Source organism: Dreissena polymorpha, chromosome 12 (genome assembly GCF_020536995.1).
Source record: "Dreissena polymorpha isolate Duluth1 chromosome 12, UMN_Dpol_1.0, whole genome shotgun sequence".
Classification (NCBI taxonomy): Eukaryota; Metazoa; Mollusca; class Bivalvia; order Myida; family Dreissenidae; genus Dreissena; species Dreissena polymorpha.
The window spans coordinates 9495870-9519398 of NC_068366.1; the positions used below are offsets into that span (position 1 = coordinate 9495870).

General features: G+C 35.0%; 1 protein-coding gene across 1 annotated transcript; it reads right to left on the reverse strand.

Moving 5' to 3' along the window:
* Positions 1–1844: 1844 nt before the first annotated feature.
* Positions 1845–18532, reverse strand: LOC127852170 (sodium/potassium-transporting ATPase subunit beta-1-like). The gene is made up of 5 exons (XM_052386008.1): positions 18064–18532; positions 12351–12455; positions 8798–8991; positions 5403–5519; positions 1845–3018 (listed from the first exon to the last, which is right to left on the reverse strand). Exons 1-5 carry the CDS (start codon positions 18377–18379, stop codon positions 2716–2718), a joined length of 1035 nt encoding a protein of 344 aa, XP_052241968.1. The 5' UTR covers positions 18380–18532; the 3' UTR covers positions 1845–2715.
* Between the last annotated feature and the right edge of the window lie 4997 nt (positions 18533–23529).

The window sequence follows — 23529 nt, forward strand, 5'->3', positions numbered from 1 at the left end:
AGTAATGGCTATTCACACCCAATCGTTCTCTACAAATGATAAAAGTATGTGGAAATTATATTTTAATCAACGAGATTCATGGCATGTTAATATGTATTAAAAGCTGCAGATTAACCTAGCCATATGCCATTCATGGGATATTACATTAAATGATTTGTATTTACAGAACATATTTAAAGATTTGTAAAGAAACTGGTACTAAAACTGCAAATGCATATATTTCAATTCCTATAAACATAATTTATCTCTACATGCAAAAGGGCCATATGTAAAGCAAAAAGAAGCACATATTAATAATAAAAGAACAATAGTTTGGTAAATATTCGCCCGTTTTACTGGGTTTTTCTATTTCTAGGGGCCTTTTAAAAAATAGTATCCAAAATGTGTGGCAGCTGTCCTTGAATGATACTCTGGGAAAATGGTGCTTAATGCATGTGAGTGGTGTCTGTACAGGCTAATCAGGCACAACACTACCCTCTAAACTGGATTTTCGCAACGAAGAGACATCCTTTATAGGAAAAATACAATTAAAAAAGATAGTGATGTCCCTGATTAGTAGCCTGTTCAGACTGCACAGGATAGTCTCTATTATGCAGTAAACCTCATCTCTCAGAACAAGGCTTGTTCAATGAATGTGAATATGGATTAAATGAAAATATATAACAAAGCTCCATTAAACTACAGCTGAATAAACCCCTGCGTAATACAAGTTTATAAAGAAGATCATGATGATTGTTCATGATAAATTAGATGACAAAAAATTAATTTCATTTCACAGATAATTACAAGTAATAATACACAATAAATTTAAATTATACTGCTACAAATATATGATAAATATATTCTTATAAACAGTGGATCATAACTAAAATTTTTACAAAAACTTGTGCAATGCCAGTACATTAGATACAACAATGAAACAAAATCAACTTCTGCAAAAAGTGGTATAACAAAATAAGGACATAATTACACATTAAAAAAAAACATTATATGTTTAAAGCTTTACATTATATTAACAAGATTGGTATACTTTTCAACACCAGTAGGAACATATTGCAGTATCATAAAAACAACAATATCAAAATTAAACTGCCTTTTTTAAATATGATATGAACCAAGGCACAACCATTGATCTGTAAAATGGAATGTTTATTTTGAGGGGGGGGACAATTCCCCAAGACAGAGGACAGCAATTTGCCAATCAAGACGGCCTAAAGGTCCTCGGTCGCTCACCTCAGACATGTATGTCAAATCTGTAATGTGCAGACTTTGTGACATTTCTGTAATAACTGTGTTTTTTCTCTAGCTTGAACGATATCAACCTTTTTCACAGAGGGTCAACCAAGGATCATTCCTGTAAAGTTTGGTTAATATCTGCTCAGCTTTTTAGGAGAAGACATTAAGAAAGAAGTTTATGGATCCATGAACAGACTGCCTTTAACTGTTTGAATGGTGGGAAATTTGTCGTCTACTAAAATGTTGTCTGCTGAATTTCTAAAATTAGCATTTTCTTCGATTTTTTTGAAAGAAAACTATCAGAATAGCAAACAGTTTGGATCCTGATGAGACGCCACGTTCTGTGGCTTCTTATCTGGATCCAAACTGTTTGCAAAGGCCTTCAAAATTCGGTTCCAGCACTGAAAGAGTTAATGAACAACACCATATCATAACAGCTTATATTAATCACTATGTACTCAGGAGAGCTTAAAATAGCATTACAAAAATACTGGAATATAAGACACAATTTTTGTATATAAAATACAAAAAACAATTTCTAATAGAGACATTCTATGCTGAGTTGTATTAAAAATGTGTATTTAGAGGAGGAAATGTTATTGTATGAGGAAATGTTATTGTATGTCCAATAAGATTGCAATACTGAGATTCTGATCATTTGTTCGGGTAAATGACTGATAAATAAACAAGGAATTATTTTCAAATTTACATTTCAGCCGCTCTCTGTGAAAATGTGGCTTAATGCATGTGTGTCGTGTTCCAATATAAGCCTATGCAGTCGACACAGGCTAACCAGGGACGACACTTTCAAAGGAAGTATCTTCTTAATGACCATCCAGACTATTTGGAAAATGTCCGTCTATTAGCCTGTGCAGACTACACAGGCTTATCTGGGACAATTCTTTACACGCAATAAGCCCAGTTTTCCCAGAACGTGGCTCAAATTAACATTCTCTTTACTGCTAAGTACTTCCTACTAATACAACTTGGCGCTGATAAACTTGTCCTACGTTTCATAGATATTTGAAAAAGTACATGTTGTACAAATTTGAAGAATATGCATTTTTAAGTAATAAATTTGATTCTTTCCATTTGACCTCACATACATGGCACTGCAGGACACTAGATTGCTGGGTATTAAACATCATCATGTAATTTTTGTAATTACGCCAAATGGTTCCTGTTTTACATTGACTGGCAGAAATATACTGATATGTAAATAAACCTTCATAAACTTGCATGTACAAAATTGTACATTCCACCAAAAGCCTCAAAAGGTCTATTAGCTTTCGTTACAAGGCACAGTAAAAAAAAAATTTTGTAGAGCATGACATATCATTGATGATGTATTTGCAAGATTATTTTTAACAGTTCTAATACAAGTTTGAAAAGAGTAGAATTGCAACCTTAAATTGCTTACAAACTGTTTTCAATTCAAGTATTTTAAACAAACCAGTCTACCCCGCCATACCTAACACCTTACAGCTTGATGAGAATACTAAATTCAGTCGTGTACATGGTGCTGTTTTCGGGATGTCCATCATTGAAATTCTTGGCCCACGCGGTACACCTCACAGTGACCCTGTGGTTGGCTGGAATGCTGTTGAATTTCACCATCACTGCAGGCGAGACATAGTTCTCTCCCCTTTTTTTCTGTGCAAAGAAGTAGGTGGGGAAACCATTTGCTGGGTTGTAGCTGATTTGTCCACCCTCTGGCATCTTTTCCACAGTTTGGTTGTTTTCCACTGTTCTCATCACCATCAAATCTTGGTCTGCTTTTGTCTACAATTGTATTTTGCATTCATGTAGTTTGTTCAAAGAAATGAAAATCAAGAAACCCTGACTGTCATGATAGCATATAAAGTTGTGTGTTCGAAATTTAAATAATTGTGCAATCTGCATGTATCCATCCAATACACAACTTTCAGAAAAAGTTTTTCTTTTTAGAAATAGTGATCTAATTTTGAACCAATTGTTTCAGAATGTAGTCACAAGCTATACATATGAGCTTCCTATACAAAAACAACAACACTTAAGAACAATATATAATATGCTAAGCCTTTTTTTCCATGCAATATATAAATTAGGCCAAAACAAAATAATGGTGTGGTTACGGTTACCCGACCGAGCCTTATATTTTGCTGTGACCCTACAATATTTTATTCAAAATTAAAAGCCAAAAGAAAAAAAAATCGCGGTAAAATTAAAACTGTACCAGAGGAACGGTTTTTAGCCACGCTGACTTTTTTTAACGGAGTGTGATTATTACGAGTGCACCGTTAATCTCATCTGTGAGGCGCTTAACGTATTAAATGCATAGAACGTCTGCGCGTCTGTGACGCAATGAAGAAAACATCTCCTTCGTCGATTTTGTTTAATGTTTTACGGACAAAGTGCGTAAAATGCTCTGACAAACACATCATTTAAATTATTTTTTTATCCAATATCGGAACCTACTAATTTTTCTGTGTTCATGCATCGGGATTCTACCTAGTTCTCCGTATAATCCTACAAGATTGGTTGATGTTTTTGCACACAATAATTTGGGTATTTTTTTTTTTGAATGTATTTGTTTGATGTCTTATGCTATATGATTAACCCAAACTTCAGCAGAATAATTAAGAATTGGGGATATTAAAACACCAAATAATTTGAGTTTCTCTTTTAATTGAAATTCATTATGATTGTAATTAAGCCATTTTCTTCAAAGTATTTTCGGGTTTTTATCCATCAAAATTTACAGTATTTTTCTCTATATAAAAAAGTTTTCTGAAGTTTGTTTTTGATATGAGTAAAAAGCCAATGCATGGCTACAGCCAAGTTGAAGCCATGAATTGACCATTCATTCTTATCATCAGTTAAAATGGTTTTTGTGCTAGATTGCCTATGTATGTATTGGAAAAAAGCCGTTCAACAAAATAAAATAAAAAATAAAATGTTTTTCCTACCTACCTACCCTATTTTTTTTTGGCATGTAACCTGAACCACAACATTATTTTGTTTTGGCCTTATGCATATTTTTATCTTCATAACCAAGCGTAATATAGCTCTTTGAGTGTTTTAATTGGCTACTTTTTATTTGACTGACCAATATCTTCAAGACATTTTCCGAAAAGGTTAAGTGACATCATGCTATGTTAACAACCTTTTGTATTTATCATGACAATAACTTAAATATTAATATTTTTGCTAATTGAAAAGCAAGTGATATAAAAGATCTAACACTTATTGTCATATCACACTATGAATTATTAAACTTGTCAATGAAATTTGTAAGTTACCTTGCCAAAAGTTTGCTCACTAACAGCTTTCCTGATCTCATTCAATAAAATCCCACTCACTTTGCCCTCACAACTGATCCCTAAGCTGTTGCTACCCACCTTGCCCCCACAACTGATCCCTTCCCTGTTGCTACTCACCATTCCCTCACAGCTGATCCCTTCCCTGTTTCTACTCACCTTGCCTTCACAGCTGATCCCTTCCCTGTTGCTACTCACCTTGCCTTCACAGCTGATCCCTACCCTGCTGCTACTCACCTTGCCCTTACAACTGATCCATTCTATGCTGCTACTCACCTTGCCCTTACAGCTGACCCATTCTATGCTGCTACTCACCTTGCCCTTACAGCTGATCCATTCCCTGTTGCTACTCAACTTGCCATTACAGTTGATCCCTTCCCTGTTGCTACTCGCCTTGCCCTTACAGCTGATCCCTACTCTGTTGCTATTCACCTTGCCTTCACAGCTGATCCCTACCCTGTTTCTACTCACCTTGCCTTCACAGCTGATCCCTACCCTGTTTCTACTCACCTTGCCTTCACAGCTGATCCCTACCCTGTTTCTACTCACCTTGCTGTCACAGCTGATCTCTACTCTGTTGCTACTCACCTTGCCTCCACAACTGATCCCTACCCTGTTTCTACTCACCTTGCCTTCCCAGCTGATCCCTACCTTGAAGTTGTTTTTACTTACCTTGCACTCACAGCTGATCCCTACAGTGTTTCTACTCACCTAGCCTTCACAACTGATCCCTACCCTGTTTCTACTCACCTAGCCTTCACAACTGATCCCTACTCTGTTTCTACTTACCTTGCCCTCATAACTGATCCCTACCCTGTTTCTACTCACCTTGCCTTCACAGCTGATTCCTACGCTGTTGCTACTCACCTTGCCCTCACAACTGACCCCTACATTTGAGGGGTCATGACGACTGCTCAGACGTTTCAAGATCTCAACATTCTCTGGCAGACTCAGGTTGAATGGCTCTGGGTTAATATCGGTATCCTACAAGGAAAACATCCATGAAGAAATTTAGGTTACATTTGCGTTGGTACTGTTATTATTAGCAACCACAGTTTATGAAAATTCATAAATTTTACTGTACATCACACACTCAAATTGCAACAGAAACACAGTGGCTAGTTATATAAACAGTCATTTTATGCTCTAACTTTGGGAAAGTGTCACATTAATTTGCCATTGTTTATCAGAATTTTGTATCAAGCCCAGGGGTGGCGAATCTCAAAAAACTATACTTGTCCACGGACAACCATTTAGGAAATTTAACTTGTCCGTTAATGTTTATATAAATTATAAACGCATTTATTGATTAATGTAAAACAATGTGGAACATACCAAAATGAGTATGATTTGCTAGTTTTGTTTATAGTTGTATTTCAATAGTACATTCATTATAGCAGTATATTATAAACAATATAAAGACTATCTTAAACTTTTAATCTTGCAAAGCTAGTGTTATTAAAACATGTGTTGAACATAAGTACATCGTAATCTTAACAAATTAAACTAGTTCAATATGTTGACCTCATCAGACTGAGGCTCTGCGCCGCTACTGGTAGCAATTTGATTATCATCAACTGGTAACCATTGAAAATCTGTGAGCCAAGTTTCTTGAAAAGTTCTGGTGCGTTTCTTAGTTTTTTTGGGGAGGTGGACTGCTCAAAGCTTTGGGTTTCTGCTCCGTTGTTGAAGATTAAAAAAAAAAAATGTTCCATTTTTACCATTGAAGTCGTCTTAAATTACAAGGTAGACCGTGTTTTGATTATCTTATTTTGATACTTTTTATTTCCCTCTGATTGTAAAAATAAAGAAACCAGTCTGTACACTGTCTAACAGTCGGGCCGAATGTTTAAAATGCGGCATGCTCCTGGTCTCTTATAGAATAAGGGAGATCACTGCGCAGGAGAGTGCCCGTATTTTAGCTTGATTGCTCCGCAAATAGCACTGACAATGTAATCGCATGTCAACATCCGGTTTTGTAAAACTTAATTACGGCTTTAATACAATGTATTTTTTTGTATACCTGGACCCGACTTTAAAAAAACTTGTTGTCCACGGACAACTTTATTGAAAAAAATCAGTTGCCCAGACAAGCAAATGTACGACTCGCGCAACTCGGACATTTGATTTTGCCACCCCTGCAATCTCAAAACGTTTAACAGCTATGGTGATCAAACTTTACTATCATACTTATAACCATGCAGGGCTTTCCTTACATTTGAAAAGTCATGAGTCTTACTATGGGAAAATGGGTTTTAATGCATGTGCATATAGTTGTCCCAGATTAGCCTGTGCAGTCTGCACTGCCTTAGCAGTGACAACACTTTCTTCATTTCCCAGATTTTTGTTCAGAAGAGACTTAATATAATCGAAAATTCTATAACAACAGAAAGTGTTGCACCTGATATAAGAGAATGCATTAAACCCTGTTTTCCCAGAGCTAGGGTCATATATATTCATATCTTATGTTGAATTGAGAGCCATACATAAATACAAACTCTTACATTTAAAACTGAAAAGTCACAAATAAAATAATCTAAGGTTTCAGGAGACCAAAGGTCAAAATAAGAATCAAAGGAAAGCCTTGAACTTGTGCATCTAGGGTCTCTAGTGCAGTTTGTTTTGGAAATATGCTGTTGTAAGTTAGGCATGCATTGGACATGTATTGAGCATATGGTAGCATCAACAAGGACTGACCCTGAACTGCAAACTACCATTAATTTATTAGTATTAATGAGCAATAATTTTTTTCAATAAAACTTTCAACAAGAGATGTGTTCGTCAGAAACACAATGCCCCCTACTGCGCCGCTTTGATTTTTTTTTCTTTATTATCGTTTTGCAGATACAGATAATTTTTACAAGGGAAGTAATATTTTTTAAAGGGATATAATAAAAAATATTACTTCCCTTGTAAAAATGATCTGTACCTGCCAAATGATAAATAGAAACAAGGGACAAAATTGTCACAAAACCAGGTTTTCATTGTGAAAAAAAATCTGATAAAGAGAGACAACTCAAACTGAACTTTTGAAATGAACAAACAAAATTAACCCCCTTTGTAAGTTTGTTTTAAAATAAATCTAATTTTTAGTCGTGGCGACCTTGACATTGGAGATATTGACGTGATTCTTTCGTGCGACACACCGTCCCATGATGGTGAACAAATGTGCCAAATGATTTTAAAATCTCATAATGAATGTCATAGTTATAGCCCAGACAAGCTCATTTATGGCTATTTTTTACCTTTGAACTCAAAGTGTGACCTTGACCTTGGAGATATTGACGTAATTTTTTCGCGCGACACACGGTCTAATGATGGTTAACAAATGTGCCAAATGATTTTAAAATCTCACAATGAACGACAAAGTTATGGCCCGGACAAGCTTGTTCCGCCAGCCCGCCAGCCAGCCCACCAGCCAGCCAGCCCGCCCGCATTCACCTATCTAATAACCAGTTTTTTCCTTCGGAAAACCTGGTTAAAAATTATCTCCCTTAAAAGCTTGTTACTTCCCTTGGATTTGTTTGTTTGACCTTTGACCTTGAAGGATGACCTTGACCTTTTGCCACTCAAAATGTGCAGCTCCATGAGATACACATGCATGCCAAATATCAAAATGCTATCTTCAATATTGCAAAAGTTATGGCCAATGTTAAAGTTTTCGGACGGACGGACAGGCGGACAGACAGACAGTTCAAATGCTATATGCCACCCTTCCGGGGGCATAAAAATACTTCCATTTTTTAGGAGACTTTTAAGGTCAATTTTATGGTCATTTTAATATATTTAAATTGGGTATGGGCATCAATTCAGTTCTTTACATCTTGTTACCATTTATTCCTATTACTAGTATACAGGATTTGCAAAAAAATGCATGGCATCAACTGCTGGAAAGTCACACTGCAATTTTTTTGTAACTGATCCGTGTTTTTTTGGGGGGGAAAATTTGGGGCTGAATTTCGACCCTATTCCCAATCTTAAAAGGTATATTTTTCCCAAATGAATGCCTAAAATTCGCAATTGAGGGTTTCCCAAAAAATAACTCAATGTTTGATTTACTTCTCTCGTCCAGATTTTTTTAAGTTGAACCTCAATATATATAATATTGAAAACACTTTTATTCTCAGTGTTTAGGTATTTGTAAGCAAACAACACCTTTTTCCAAATTTTAGTAAAAAACATACTTTTCCCAATCTCAAGGGCCCGTCCCCCAAAAAAACAACAACAACACAACAACAAAACACTTCCAATGCTGCACGTACCAGCCTTAAGATGAGAAGTACACATGGCTGTCCCTCCAACATGCCGTACAGGTTGAAGTTGGTACACTTGTCACCGAAACTAAACAAGGTCTGCATGCAAGCCTGGTTCTCCTCAGGAGGCTGGATGAACGTCTCAGGGTTCTTACACTGTTTGAAAATGTCTGGGTTGCTCTCCTGACGAATGGTGCTGTAGACTGTGAATAAAATGAGTCGCGTTATGAGAAAACTGGGCATAATGCTTGTGGTTAAAGTGTCGTCACAGATTAGCTGGTGCAGGCCACACAGGTTAATCAGGGACGACACTTTCTGCTTTTTTTGACATTTTTCGTTTAAATAGTCTCTTTTAAGCAAAAATCCAATTTAAGCGGAAAGTGTCGTCCCTGATTAGCCTGTGCAGACTTCAAGGCTAATCTGGGACGACACTTTACACACATGCATTATGCCCAGTTTTCTCAGAACATGACTCAAAATTGAAATTAATATTAATTAATAAAATTATAATATGCATTATCAGAAAATGGGTCTTATGCCATATGCAGTCATAGAAGCACATCATACACATCTGCGCAGTCTGGTCTTGAGCTACAATATGTGCTTATGAGACAAAGAAAAATTAAGTGACTTAATAGCAGACAACGAAGCTCCTGAGCAGACTGACCAATTGCTAGCACCATATGACATCTAAGGACTCATTTTCCAGCCAGACTCAGTGCATGTTGTGTGTTAAGTGTCAAAATAATTATATATATAATAGGTGATAGTTGTGTTTACATAGCAATTAGTCATAGGTGTTTTCGCAGTTTTTATTTTATGTTGATAGACCGAATTTCCAATACTGAGACATGAATTTCAATTTGGAATTGAGGAGCATTACTGGATTTACAGTGTTTTTTTTCACCTATAGGGGAATGGTGGCGGGGCCCGTCCAAAGGGAAAAAACGCGTCGTTTTTTGGGGGAAAAGGGGAAAATTAAAAATTTACTGGTTTATATGTAATGATATTTATTATATGAATACACATGTATGCATGAATGTAATATTCACAGCTGAATGTCTTTGTCCTATTTCTTAAATATATACCAATGATTTTTTCAACATTAGTTTCAAACAGTTCAGCCTTCATGCACAGTCTTTGTTTTCCTTGCCAAATAGAGTCTAATTGGGATTTTTTAAATCGATAAAATGGAAAATGTGAGCATTTTTTATCAATAAAATGGACTAAATTGGAATGTTTTTATCAACGAATATTGACACAATATACCGAGATACATCAGGCCTTTCCCTGGCCATTTTGGGAAAAAATGCAATTCATGTTAAATTAACTGATTTGGGAAAAACTAACTTAATATAAGTTATAACTCTTTATAATAATTCAAAATCATATTAATTATAGTTATATACTTTATTAGTTGTTTATGAAATAAATTTGAGGTATATCAGGGCTCAACATTAACCGAAAAACCAACTTGCCCTACCGAGCCAGTACTTCCAAAATCTACTTGCACTGAACGTAAAGCAACTTGCCCAAACATGAAATATCACATAAACTGTAAACCTCATATTGTTTGATAAACCAAAATGATACACCTCAAAACCTTATTTATTTTTGAACATTTAACAAAATGATTTCAGCAATTAAAGTCTAAATTAAATGCTCTTTGTTCTTTTTTGCACTTTTCCGGGCGGACAACTAGATAATAAAATAACTTGCCCAGACCCAACTTTTACTTGCCAGGGGCAATAAGACAACCATAAATGTTGAGCCCTGTATATTTATCATAAGACAGTTATCTCAAAATTTTTTTTTTTTTTTTTTTTTTTTACTTTTCGAGGGGATTTTTTCTACAAAATGGGGGAAAAATATATACTCTTTTTTGAGGGGAATGGGGCCCCGAAATTGCCATAAAAAACACTTATTTATTACCATGTAACTCGAGATGTTAACTGACTGAAGCGCAAGTCAAATTTTCCATGCATCAAAATGACGCATGGCAGAAAAAAAGGTTGCTTCCAGTCAAAAAATTGTCATTTTCAATTTGCTCGCGTCAAAACACCGAAATCTGCCCAACAAACCTTCCCAAAATGAGCAGTTATCGCGCATGAAATTCCCAATTTGAAAGGCTAGGGCCTCTTCCCAATTTCCTGATGAAAAGCCCTGCACTGGCCAATCAGGTGCGTGATTGAGGCCAAGTCCAAGTGTCCAAATGTATTCAGCTTATCTAGACAGTTACCATAACCATACATGCCAGAGGTCCCGATCTCGGCGGGACAGTCCCGCTTTTGGGCCCTTTGTCCCGGCGTCTCGATATGAGACGATTTGTCCTTTTGTAAAAAAACGATGAAAGGTCTATAGGTTCCCAATAAAATTCGCTATTCAAACTCTGTTTTGCTAACACTTACCACCGCTAATCCCTTTATTGCCCCCAATTAACAATCCGATTCTACTTCTCGTGAGTACCAGTGTTGTTTATGACACCTTATCAGCGATTTATCGGCTTATTATTGATTTTATCAGGCATTCACACCATGGTGGTCTTCAAGATAGTGGTCGCTTATTGCTATCGATAGTTGTATTATAATGAAATAAATGTTTGTTTTTGTCTTTGTTTGAAACGGTTTACAAAACAAATTGTTTTGTAAAATGAACTCTACGTCATTCATGAGTCTTTTACATTTAATGTTTAGTTCCAAAATAGCAGGATAATTCCGTGTCAAGTTGATGTAACTGTTCGGTAGATAGTTTACTGTAACCCATACTTTCAGTGTACTAGATAACCTCCCCTGCGTTAATGTTTGCCATTGAAGGTAATATAATGAATATTGTTGTAATGTTCCAGATTTTGTACTCTAAAAAGATGAATATTATCTTCGTTGTTTGCTATTGTCTTATTTAATAAAACTGTTATTGTAATGTTTTTTATGTCTTGAATAAAAGTATCAAGAGTTTTTGTTAGTACTATACTGACTACAGTTAAGGTGGAATGATAGGTGTCCTGCTTTTTGGTCAAATGTCCCGACAATTTTTTATGGAATGTCCCGCTTTGGACCTAAAAAATTCTGGCATGTATGACCATAACCGAAACTGGTATTAATTTCTTATTCCACAGTTTGTTCTATTTATTCCCATTTGTAATTGTTATTCACTGACTTTTCAATCACCCAGATTCGTTGAGTTGTTTGTTCTTATAATAAATTTCAATGCCTTCACAACTTTAATGACACCATTTACAAAAACGACACCATTTACAAAAACAAATCAGCAAAGAAATAAACAAAAGTTTTTAAAGACCGATTTTGATAAGATTGGGAAATAATAGCCTATGACATCTTTCATCACAAAAATGCTACAAGCTCAATATGCAATAATGCTGCCAGTGTAATATGCAGAGAGGTATGAAAACAAGATTTTTCAGACCGCTTATGAAATATACAGTGGAATAAAGCGTACCCCCAACCCCATTGTTTACGCATAAACACAAACGAAAATGACCGCTTGATAAATTGGATCCGCGGAATTCCAGACTAACAAAAATCACAAAACTCATTGTTAATACCGTTAATGTTGTTCTCCATTCTTTTTACAAAATTCATGTACGTGTCCACATGAGAAAGTCCAATTTCCAAATTGCCCGAGTCATCTGGTCCGACTGCAAACAAACCTGCAAATGAAAATATAAGGTTTTGAACCCACACCTGCAAAATAAAAATGTGCGAGTGTGTAGTTTTGGAACTGGATTAGTAGTCAAGTTGGCAATTGCATACTGCTGACTACATATTATTTACAAGAGTTTCACCTTTCACCAGGAATATAGATTTGTTGTCCAAATTAGGAAAATGTCAGATGAGTTTACTATTTGTAAAAAAGCTAGTTTATTTGGAAGCTAATATTAAATTGTGTGTGTGGTTTGATTTTCAGATAATATTATGCAGGGATAGAAATAAGTGGTTTCCTGTTTGCCCCTTGTGAGTAAATTTAGATACAGGCAAATCAATTTGAAAATTAGGTACTTTGTCAAGGCAACTACCTGGTAGATTTAAAAAAAGCTTGACACAATTTCCATCAGTTAATCAGGTTATTCTTTAAAAAGCAAGATTAAGTCATCAAAACAGGTTCAGCTGTCGAAATTCCGTTGTATCAACCATATTTCATGACAAGGATACATACTTTTGCAAAAAATATAACTCATCTTATGTTGTTGCTTTTTTAACCCTTTGCATGCTGGGAAATTTGTCGTCTGCTAAAATGTTGTCTGCTGAATTTCTTAAATAAGCATTTTCTTCGATTTTTTTCATAGAATTCTATCAGGATAGCAAACAGTTTGGATCGTGATGAGACGCCACGTTCTTTGGCGTCTCATCTGGATCCAAACTGTTTGCTAAGGCCTTTAATATTCGGTTCCCGCACTGAAAGGGTTAAATTCCTTAATGATTGTTTTACATAATTTGTTAACTTATAATTTTAACTACTGCATATATGTGTGTTTTAAGTACATTTCAGCTTACATCATGTACATTTAGTCGATACATTATTAGCTCATAACTTGTACGCTATGTTTTAAGTGAATATTTAATGCCAATCTTTTCGGCAACAAAAGGCATCTAAGCGATCGGAAAACAGCCAATGCCCTTGGGGCATGTTTGTATGCACTGTGACTTAATATACACCAGTAATCAGCATTTTTCCTAAACATGTTTTATAAAGTAAAACTATGCAGAACAATTCTTTAAGCATGTAAATATTTGTTTCCCAAGAAAAGTACCACACATGAAAGGAGATTGTTACATGTAGAGATAGCAAACAGTTATTTTGCATATTTTGCATCTAAAGGTAGTCATTTTTACTACTACTGTAATAAAGCATACATGTATTGAAGTGCAGCTCATACTTAGTGCCTATATTTTTTTACGTTTTGAAATTGGTTCACTGTCTAAACAAAACTCTTAGCCTCAGTCAGGTTCTGTAGAACAACCTGCTTCTATCTATATATACTGCTAGTCGCCAACAATTAGCATTACAAGCAGGTGCTTCAGACCAAACTATGTTTATGTAAAAAAACTTGGGGTAATGGTTGTATGAACAAGAGCACCGCATAACGGGTGCCACGCTTGGCTGCGAAAGCTTGTAAGAATATTTTTTTTAGAGATCACAGTGACCTAAGTCCTTGACCTTTGACCTAGTGACCCAACAATAGTTGTGTTTGTCAGAAACACAATGCTCCCAACTGCGCCACTTCGAAATAAAATTTCTATTTGTCATTTGGCAGGTATAGACATCATCTCCAAAATCACCAAGTCAACTAGCATTTACAAATTAGATCAGGTAAGAAATGATAATTATATCAAGAGATGTGTTCGCCAGAAACACAATGCCCCCTATTGCGCCGCTTTGAAATAAAATTGCTATTTATCATTTGGCAGGTATAGAAATCATCTCCCTTTAAAGCTTATTACTTCCCTTGAATTTTGTCCAATCCAACCGGGTGGGGGGGGGGGGGGATCTCACAGTCAATTATGAACATGTCAGACATCACTGACAACCAAGGCCTGTGGTTTAAAAGAGATCATAGCCAGAGTTGATCATGTATCTATGGACATAAGTCCACAGGTATGCATTATGTAATGAACATCAAAGAAATTATAATTATATCATTTAAAAAAAAGCCAAATATATAAAGTCATAAGTGGCTATGTTCAATATTGAATTATTTTCTCTCTTTTTAAAGCTTATTACTTCCCTTAAATTTGTATTTTTTACCGTAGACCGTAAAGGATGACCTTGACCTTTTACCACAATGTGTTTGTCAGAAACACAATGCCGCCTACTGCCCCGCTTTGATTTATTTAACAAAAATATATATGTGGGCAGGTCAGATAACTATGTCCGTTTAAAGCTTATTACTTCCCTTGACTTTGTTTTTTCGACCCTAGATCTTGAAGGATGATGTTCACCATGAAATTTTACCACTCAAAATGTGCAGCTCCATGAGATACACATGCATGCCAAATATCAAGGTGCTATCTTCAATATTTAACAAAATGCGTTTGTGAAACACAATGTCCCCCTATATGACGTTTGACCTTGTAGGATTACCTTGATCTTGACCCTTCACCACTCAAAATGTGCAGCTCCATGAGATACACATGCATTTCAAATATAAAATTGCTAGCTTCAATATTGCAGAAGTGACATTACATGAGCAATTTTGACCCATATATTTGACCTTGAAGGATGACCTTGACCTTTACCTTTCACCACTAAAATGTGCAGCTCCATGAGATACACATGCATGCCAAATATCAAGTTGCTATCTTCAATATTGCACAAGTATTAATAAAATTAGCGATTTGGGCCACATATATTTGACCTCTGACCTTGAAGGATGACCTTGACCTTTCACCACTCAAAATGTGCAGCTCCATGAGATACACATGCATGCCAAATATCAAGTTGCTATCTTCAATATTGCAAAAGAACTCATAAAATGAGCGATTTTGGCCACATATATTTGACATCTGACCTTGAAGGATGACCTTGACCTTTCACCACTCAAATTGTGCACTCCATGAGATACATATGCATGCCAAATATCAAGTTGCTATCTTGAATATTGAAATACTGCAAAAGTATACATTAAATGAGCGATTTTGACCCATATATTTGACCTTTGACCTTGAAGGATGACCTTGACCCTTCACCACTCAAAATGTGCAGCTCCATGAGATACACATGCATTTCAAATATAAAATTGCTAGCTTCAATATTGCAGAAGTGACATTACATGAGCAATTTTGACCCATATATTTGACCTTGAAGGATGACCTTGACCTTTACCTTTCACCACTAAAATGTGCAGCTCCATGAGATACACATGCATGCCAAATATCAAGTTGCTATCTTCAATATTGCACAAGTATTAATAAAATTAGCGATTTGGGCCACATATATTTGACCTCTGACCTTGAAGGATGACCTTGACCTTTCACCACTCAAAATGTGCAGCTCCATGAGATACACATGCATGCCAAATATCAAGTTGCTATCTTCAATATTGCAAAAGAACTCATAAAATGAGCGATTTTGGCCACATATATTTGACATCTGACCTTGAAGGATGACCTTGACCTTTCACCACTCAAATTGTGCACTCCATGAGATACATATGCATGCCAAATATCAAGTTGCTATCTTGAATATTGAAATACTGCAAAAGTATACATTAAATGAGCGATTTTGACCCATATATTTGACCTTTGACCTTGAAGGATGACCTTGACCTTTCACCACTCAAAATGTGCAGCTCCATGAGGTACATATGCATGCCAAATATCAAGTTCCTATCTTCAATATTGCAAAAGTTATTGCAAATGTTAAAGTTGGCGCAAACCAACCAACAGACCAACGGACCAACAGACAGGGCAAAAACAATATGTCCCCCACTACTATAGTGGGGGACATAAAAAGTTATGGCCAATGTTAAGGTTTTAGCAAGACGCCTACAGTGGACGTCGGACGAAGAGCTGGCTATGACAATAGCTCGAAAACAGCCTTGCTAAAAATGGTCATAATCAACATGTGATATCAACGTTACACTGGACTGAATATTTTATACATGTCATTAATCTCAGGAGTGGCATTTAATTTATATGCCTGTGAAGATGGTTGGGTGTGTAATTTAAGTTAATGCCATTGCTAGTTAAGGGGCTGCACTTGTGAAGAGCCTTTTTGTTTGTTATACAGTCGATCGGTGTATAACGGATAGCTTAGGACTTCGAGTCTCATTTCAACGTATACATCATGCATTCAGTAATTAAACCATTTAACCTCGAAAGACAAATGTCTTTCCTATTGAAACATGCCAGCGGTTTGAAATTTCCGACAAATATTATTTGTTTACAGCACGAATGTCATGGTACACTGATTCAGCCATTACCAGATCGCTTAGGTCTTTATCGGATTACATGTGTATCGTGCTATCTATTAACATTTGAACACAGCATTTGTAAAAAATATTGTAAGATATGTACATTTCAAGAATGGAAATTCATTTCTGCGTTTAATGGGACCAAGTTCATGGAAATCGCTGCACAATTGATGAAGTAATGGCTGTTCAAAGCCATGCACCCTATATTCAGGTCATTTTGAGTTGAATACCTTGTTATATAAAATATTTGATAGTGAAAAATCAGAGAAATTCATTTGTCGTTACAATTTGATTTTTGTTTTCATTCAAAACGATGTTTCTACATGTACTTATTAATATATAGCAACACGCTAACCACCTGTGTATTGGATAACTTCCATTGTGCTTATATGTAGTTTGAGACAATCCCCACATTCCTGAATATGGATCACCATGCAGATGTCCGTGATTCACTAGATCACCAGTTGCAGCTTTCATGCTTATTTTATATGGTACGCATTAATTTGGTTTCTGAGAATTCTTACTTATGTTAACGACTCATTATACTTAAATATTAAATCAATGAACATTATGTTTACCTAACAAAACCTGCAAAATTCAAGAAACCATACGTCTGCACGTTACCTTTCGTCACAAATACGGTGCGTACATAACGCGACCTTGTTTTGCTTTCAAAAAAAAGAAACAGTTGTAAACATTGACTCACGTCAACAAAAACATGAATGGACTGAACAATGATAGGCGTTTTGTATTCAATTCATAGAAAACTATAAATGTTAACATTAATAAAACTATTTTGCAAAAAATGTTTAATCTATCTGTGACTCACTAAAATACGCTATACACCAATTGACTGTACTTTGAATTTGGACTCGTGGTCATGACTCACAAAAATTATGAATTACATTTTTATGAGATGACCTTTATGGCACGCTACAAAGTATTCTGACCACAAGAACCAACAATGCTTGCTGGAATATTTCCCCTGTTGGTTGACAATAACTTGACAAACAAAAGTATTGGCTCGCCTTTTTGGTGTGAACTTGAATTTTTATGTGAATTGAGAAAAAGTAAGATTGGGAAAGTTACTGTTTTCCAGTACCAAAATAATGTAGAGGAAAAGGGCCGGCACTAGATAAGATTCCTGGAAGTACAAATTGCAACTTTGTTTTACAGCAGTAAAATTTGATAACTTCAAAAGAATTGTAGACATGTTTGCAAATGTGTTGCATTCAGTAAACAATTGTGTTGAACATACTGTATATTAACAGTCTTTGGATTTTACTTGCTTTTGTTGGCAAAATTTAAAATGTTTTATTCTAAATCTTAAGTGACCTCAACTTACCAAAGTGCCTTATTATGGGCACAGTACCATTACTCTTTGCATTATTCTCTTTATGCCCGACTGCCGAAACAATGACCAAAATAAGTGCCAGGAGGACCACGATTGCCGATCCAAGCATGACAAATTTCACGAGTTTGGTGTTCTTGCAAGAAAAGCACAGGAATTGCAATCTGTTTTGAGGAACGCTGGGTTTCACCGTGTGGTTATAGACTCCATTTCCACGTTGGTTCCCGTTGGGGTCGTCTCTGTAGTCGCTGTCATGGTCGTCGTCGTCCTTAAACGGTTGCTTGTCATTCGTCACTCGTCCGTAAGACATCCTGACTAATTTTTCAATAAAGTATTACAAGCGGAGAATTTTCACAGATACAAAAAATGTTGGTATTATAGCACAGAAGGTCGAAATAGTAAAAGACGATCCTTGATTTGAAAATATTTTTTCACTTGTTGAGTTAACTTCCGCTTACATTAATGTTTGGTTTCTGTTTTCGAATATCTGACTGCTTGCACGCAGGAAACCAACTAAGTCAAAATGGACCGACAGCTCCAATCGGCGAACGAATTAGTATGACAGAATTGACAACCTCCGCGTAGAGATTTGACTGGAACCAACATAGCTGGATCGAATCCCTGCCTTCATAACCAACCGCGTGATGATAGTCTAGCCACGTTGTACAATAATTTTACCGTTACTTTTTTACTTTTTCAAATTGAGGTTATTTATTTTCTATTATGAACCTAAACTTATACACTATTTTCGTAATATAAAATATAATGAGACTACTTTTAATAGTCTTATACAGTTATACTGAAACAAAAAAATCCTACCGAATCTGGTAGGATTTTCTTGTGATTGCAGACATTGTATTTGAGAGCAAAGTACAACACCTCTGTGTGGATATTGCAGAATACAATATCCACGCAGAGTTGTTCCATGCTCTCACATACAGTTTGATGCTGGTTCCAGTCCAATCTCTTCGTGGAGATTGGACTGAATAGTGGAACAAGCCGCAAAGGCGGAATGCCCCCTTACGCAGAAAGGACTTTCAGTGTTCGCAAACTCCTATATTGTGTTATAACTAATATTTTCTATATAATGAACAGTGTGTTGTTGAACTACTCACAATAATTGTTTATATAAAAATGTTCACCAAGAAATAATGACTTTGTGTACAATGTTATGTCCAATTCTAGAAATTTCCAAAAAGGGCCGAACACTTCTGAAAGGACCGTTTGGCAAATATGTTAGAAACGGAAAGGGCGCTTTGTGCCTACGAATAGGGCCGCAAACATCGTTATAATCATGTAAAAACACCAGCATCTAACACAATATTCTATACACGTACTCCTGTTAAAATATGTCCGCACGCAGATTCATAATTATGTATTATTTTGTAGATCAAGCAAACACCACGCAGTGGTTATTTCCCAGTCGGTTAACGGTAATCACTACTACAGCGGCAAGTACAATCCTTCCAGATTTGAAAGGATTTCTAGTCTTTTTATCGCAAAAAGGTGACGCAGTCCTTATTCCTTATTTGAATAAGGAACTGTTCCTTATTCCTTATTCACGCGTAACATATTTGTTATAAGGTTTTAAAGAACAATAATGCAAACATTTCTAAAGTAAATCAAAACAAAATAACTCGAATACATTTACTTTATGTATTACGTTACATATTCATGTTTCTTCTTCGCGCTTGCATAGGATTTCTTGTTTAAACCGAACCGATATTTTCTAATTTGAATACTTACTTCACATCAACAAAACCTAAATCATATACTATTATTTTACATATATGTGATAAAAAAATCAAACTTGTACATTTAAACATGTTTGTTTTTATTTATAATCCAGTTCCTTATTCGATGCTGAATAAGGAAAAAGGAACCAGTTCCTTAATCCTTATTCAAACCGAATAAGGAACTGGCAATTTTTACTTAAACATCAATGAAATTGATTCAAAATTAACCACATATACATGAACATATTATTTATATATTGGTTGTATATGTAAAATTCTAATTGCAACACATTTCTACTAGGCTTTAAGTGATGATTATCCCGTTCCTTATTCAGTGTGAATAAGGAATAAGGAACTGGTTCCTTATTCCTTATTCAAATCGAATAAGGAACTGGAATTTTCTTTCTATAAATTATAAGTCAAAATGAACCAACGAGAGGAATAACTCAACGAACATCATTGTAAATGTATGTCGGGTGTAACAAATATTAATTGCAGTACATTTCTACTTTGTTTTATTTAATTATAGCATAGTGCCTTATTCGATTTGAATAAGGAATAAGGAACTGGTTCCTTATTCCTTATTAAAATCGAATAAGAAACTGGCTTTTTTATACTAATCAAAATATTAAAATGAACCAAAGGGATAAAAAAAATCAATGAAACTCATTGTAAATATAGGTAGGGTATCAAAAAACATTAATTGCAGCACATCTCTATTAAGTTTCATTTAATGATAACTGGTGGTTCTTTATTCCTTATTCAAATCGAATAAGGAACTGGCATTTTCCTACTAAACAAACTATTAAAATGAACCAAACAGACCAATAGATCAATGAATATCATTTTTAATGTATATTGGGTATAAAAAACATTATTTGCAGTACATCTCTAATAAGTTTCATCTAATGATAACATAGTTCCATATTTGTATTGAAAAAGGAATAAGGAACTGGTTGACGCATTGAAATCGCTTTGCATCCTTATTCATATCCCCTTGTAACTGTTTAGGTATAAGAACGGGATTGGAGAGCTAAATCGTGACTGGTATTCAGCTATCGGAAAATCTTCTCTAGAAGTTAGGGTCAGAAAAAACGTCAAGAACTGTATGAGGCATATGAATGAAAAAAAATCATACATTAAAAATAATAACACATATATAGCTGTGCTATTCTAGAATGATCCGAATTTAAATATCCGAAATTATGGCCTCTGAATAAGGAATTGGCGTAAAGTTAGTTCCTTATTCGGAAGCCTGTATTTCGGCCAATCACTTTCGGATATGTTATATTTAAGATGTAGTTTGAGTTATTTAAGCATGATTATGTTATATTGTCGTATTGTGTCACATTTCTTTTTATATTGTATACATGTCACTATACACGCTGAAAACAAGTATTATGAAGAGGATAATTAGAAAATGGTATTGCCCTTCTTAAACATAAATTTAAATTAACCAAATAATATAAAATGTCGATGAAAATCATGGATAATGTAGGAAGGTTCCTTATTCCTTATTCAAATCGAAATTGAATAAGGAACTGGCATTTTCATACTTAACAAACTATAAAAATGAACCAAAGAGACCAATTAGTCAATGAAAATCTTTGTAAATTTAGGTTGGGTATCAAAAACATTAATTGCAGTACATCTCTACTATGTTTTATTTAATGATAACCTAGTTCCTTATTCGGATTGAAAAAGGAATAAAGAACTGGTTCCTTATTCCCCATTCAAATCGAATAAAGAACTGGCATTTTTATACTAAACAAACTTTTAAAATGAACCAAAGAGACCAAAACATCAATGAAAATAATTGTAAATTCATGTTGGGTATCAAAAAAATTAATTGCAGTACATCTCTTCTATGTTTCATTTATTGATAACTTAGTTCCTTATTCGGATTGAAAAGGAATAAGGAACTGGCTCCTTATTTCTTATTCATATCAAATAAGTAACTGGCATTTTCTTACTTGAACATCAATGAAATTAATCCAATATTAACCACATATAAATTAATATATTATTTATATATTGGTTGTATATGTAAAATTCTAATGACAATACATTTCTACTGAGTTTTAAGTGATGATTATCCAGTTCCTTATTCTGTTTGAATAAGGAATAAGGAACTGGGATATTCTTTCGATGAATTATAACACAAAATGAACCAACGAGACGAATAACTCAACGAAAATTATTGAATATGTTGGACTGGTATGAAAATATTAATTTCAGAGCTTTTCTAATTTGTTGTATTTAATTATAACATAGTAACCTATTCGATTTGAATAAGGAATAAGGAACTGGTTCCTTATTCCTTATTCAAATCGGTGCCTTATTCCTTATTCAAACCGAATAAGGAACTGGTATTTTCTTACTTAACAAATAAAATTATATGAATTAAGAGACGCATAAATCAAGGGAAGTCACTGTATATGTAGGCTGGGAATAAAAAATATGTATTTATTACAGTAGATTTGTTTTAAGTATTCTTTTGTAATGATAACCTAGTGCCGTTTTCGCGTCTGAATAAGGAAAGCGTCACCAGTTGCAATATCTAAAGATATCACTTATAACCACCGAGAACAGTGCCATTTTGTCGGATCTAACGACTTTAAATCGTGCGCCAATGTTGAAGGTGGCTGGATGAAACGTACGCATCCTAGAACGAGGAAACGCGCTTTTGGAGATAGAAATTCTATTGAAATAAAACCAGCCAATTATAGCTATGTACGTTTTGGTTTTTAATTGAAAAAAAAAACAACAGCAACAACGAAATACAGAGGAATTTCGATGAAACTTTCCAGTCTAATAGAGGCACCGTGACCGCCGCTTCCGGTTCAGTCTCGCTTTATTGTGACAACAGTGACGTCGCACTGATGATAGCTTTGTCCGGAACATTGGCATTTGTCTTGTGCCGAGTTTGAAAGTCGCCGAATGTACCGTCGGTCTTCATGAGAGAGAAAACGCGTATTCGCACTAAAAATATATCAGAAGAAAACACGCTTTTACAGCTAGGATGCGCGCTTTTCGTTTCAATTATAAGATAAAATAAAATATTGAGGCATTTCGATAAAACTTTTCAGTGATATAGAAACACTTGGACCGCTTCTTCCGCTGCAGTCTTTCTTTTATGGAGATGTGTTGAAATCATTTTGCATTCTTCATCATATCCCTTCGTAACAGATTTTGAATGAAAACGGAACAAGATATGTAAAACATGTTTAGCTTTCAGCTATTATATAGTCTTGATCAAAGTTCAGGGTCAGAAAAGACTTCAAGAACTGTACCAGAGATATAAGTAACAAATCTTACAAACACAAATCGCCAATAATAACGAATATAAAGCTGTGATATTCTAGAATAATCCGAATTAAAGTATCCAAAAGAAAGTATGGCCTCTGAATAAGGAATTGGGCGTAAAGTTAGTTCCTTATTCGGAAGCCTGTATTTCAGACGAAAACTTTCGGATATGTTATATTTTAGATGGTGTGTGGGTTATTTAAGATTGAATATGTTATATTTACGTATTCTGTCACATTTCTTTTTACATTCTTTGTGACGTTACACTCTGAATATGTTATATTTACGTATTCTGTCACATTTCTTTTTACATTCTTTGTGACGTTACACTCTGAAAACAAGTATTTTGAAGACGATAATAAGGAAAAGGTATTGCCTTACTCAAAAATAAATTGAAATTAACCCTATACTAATAAAT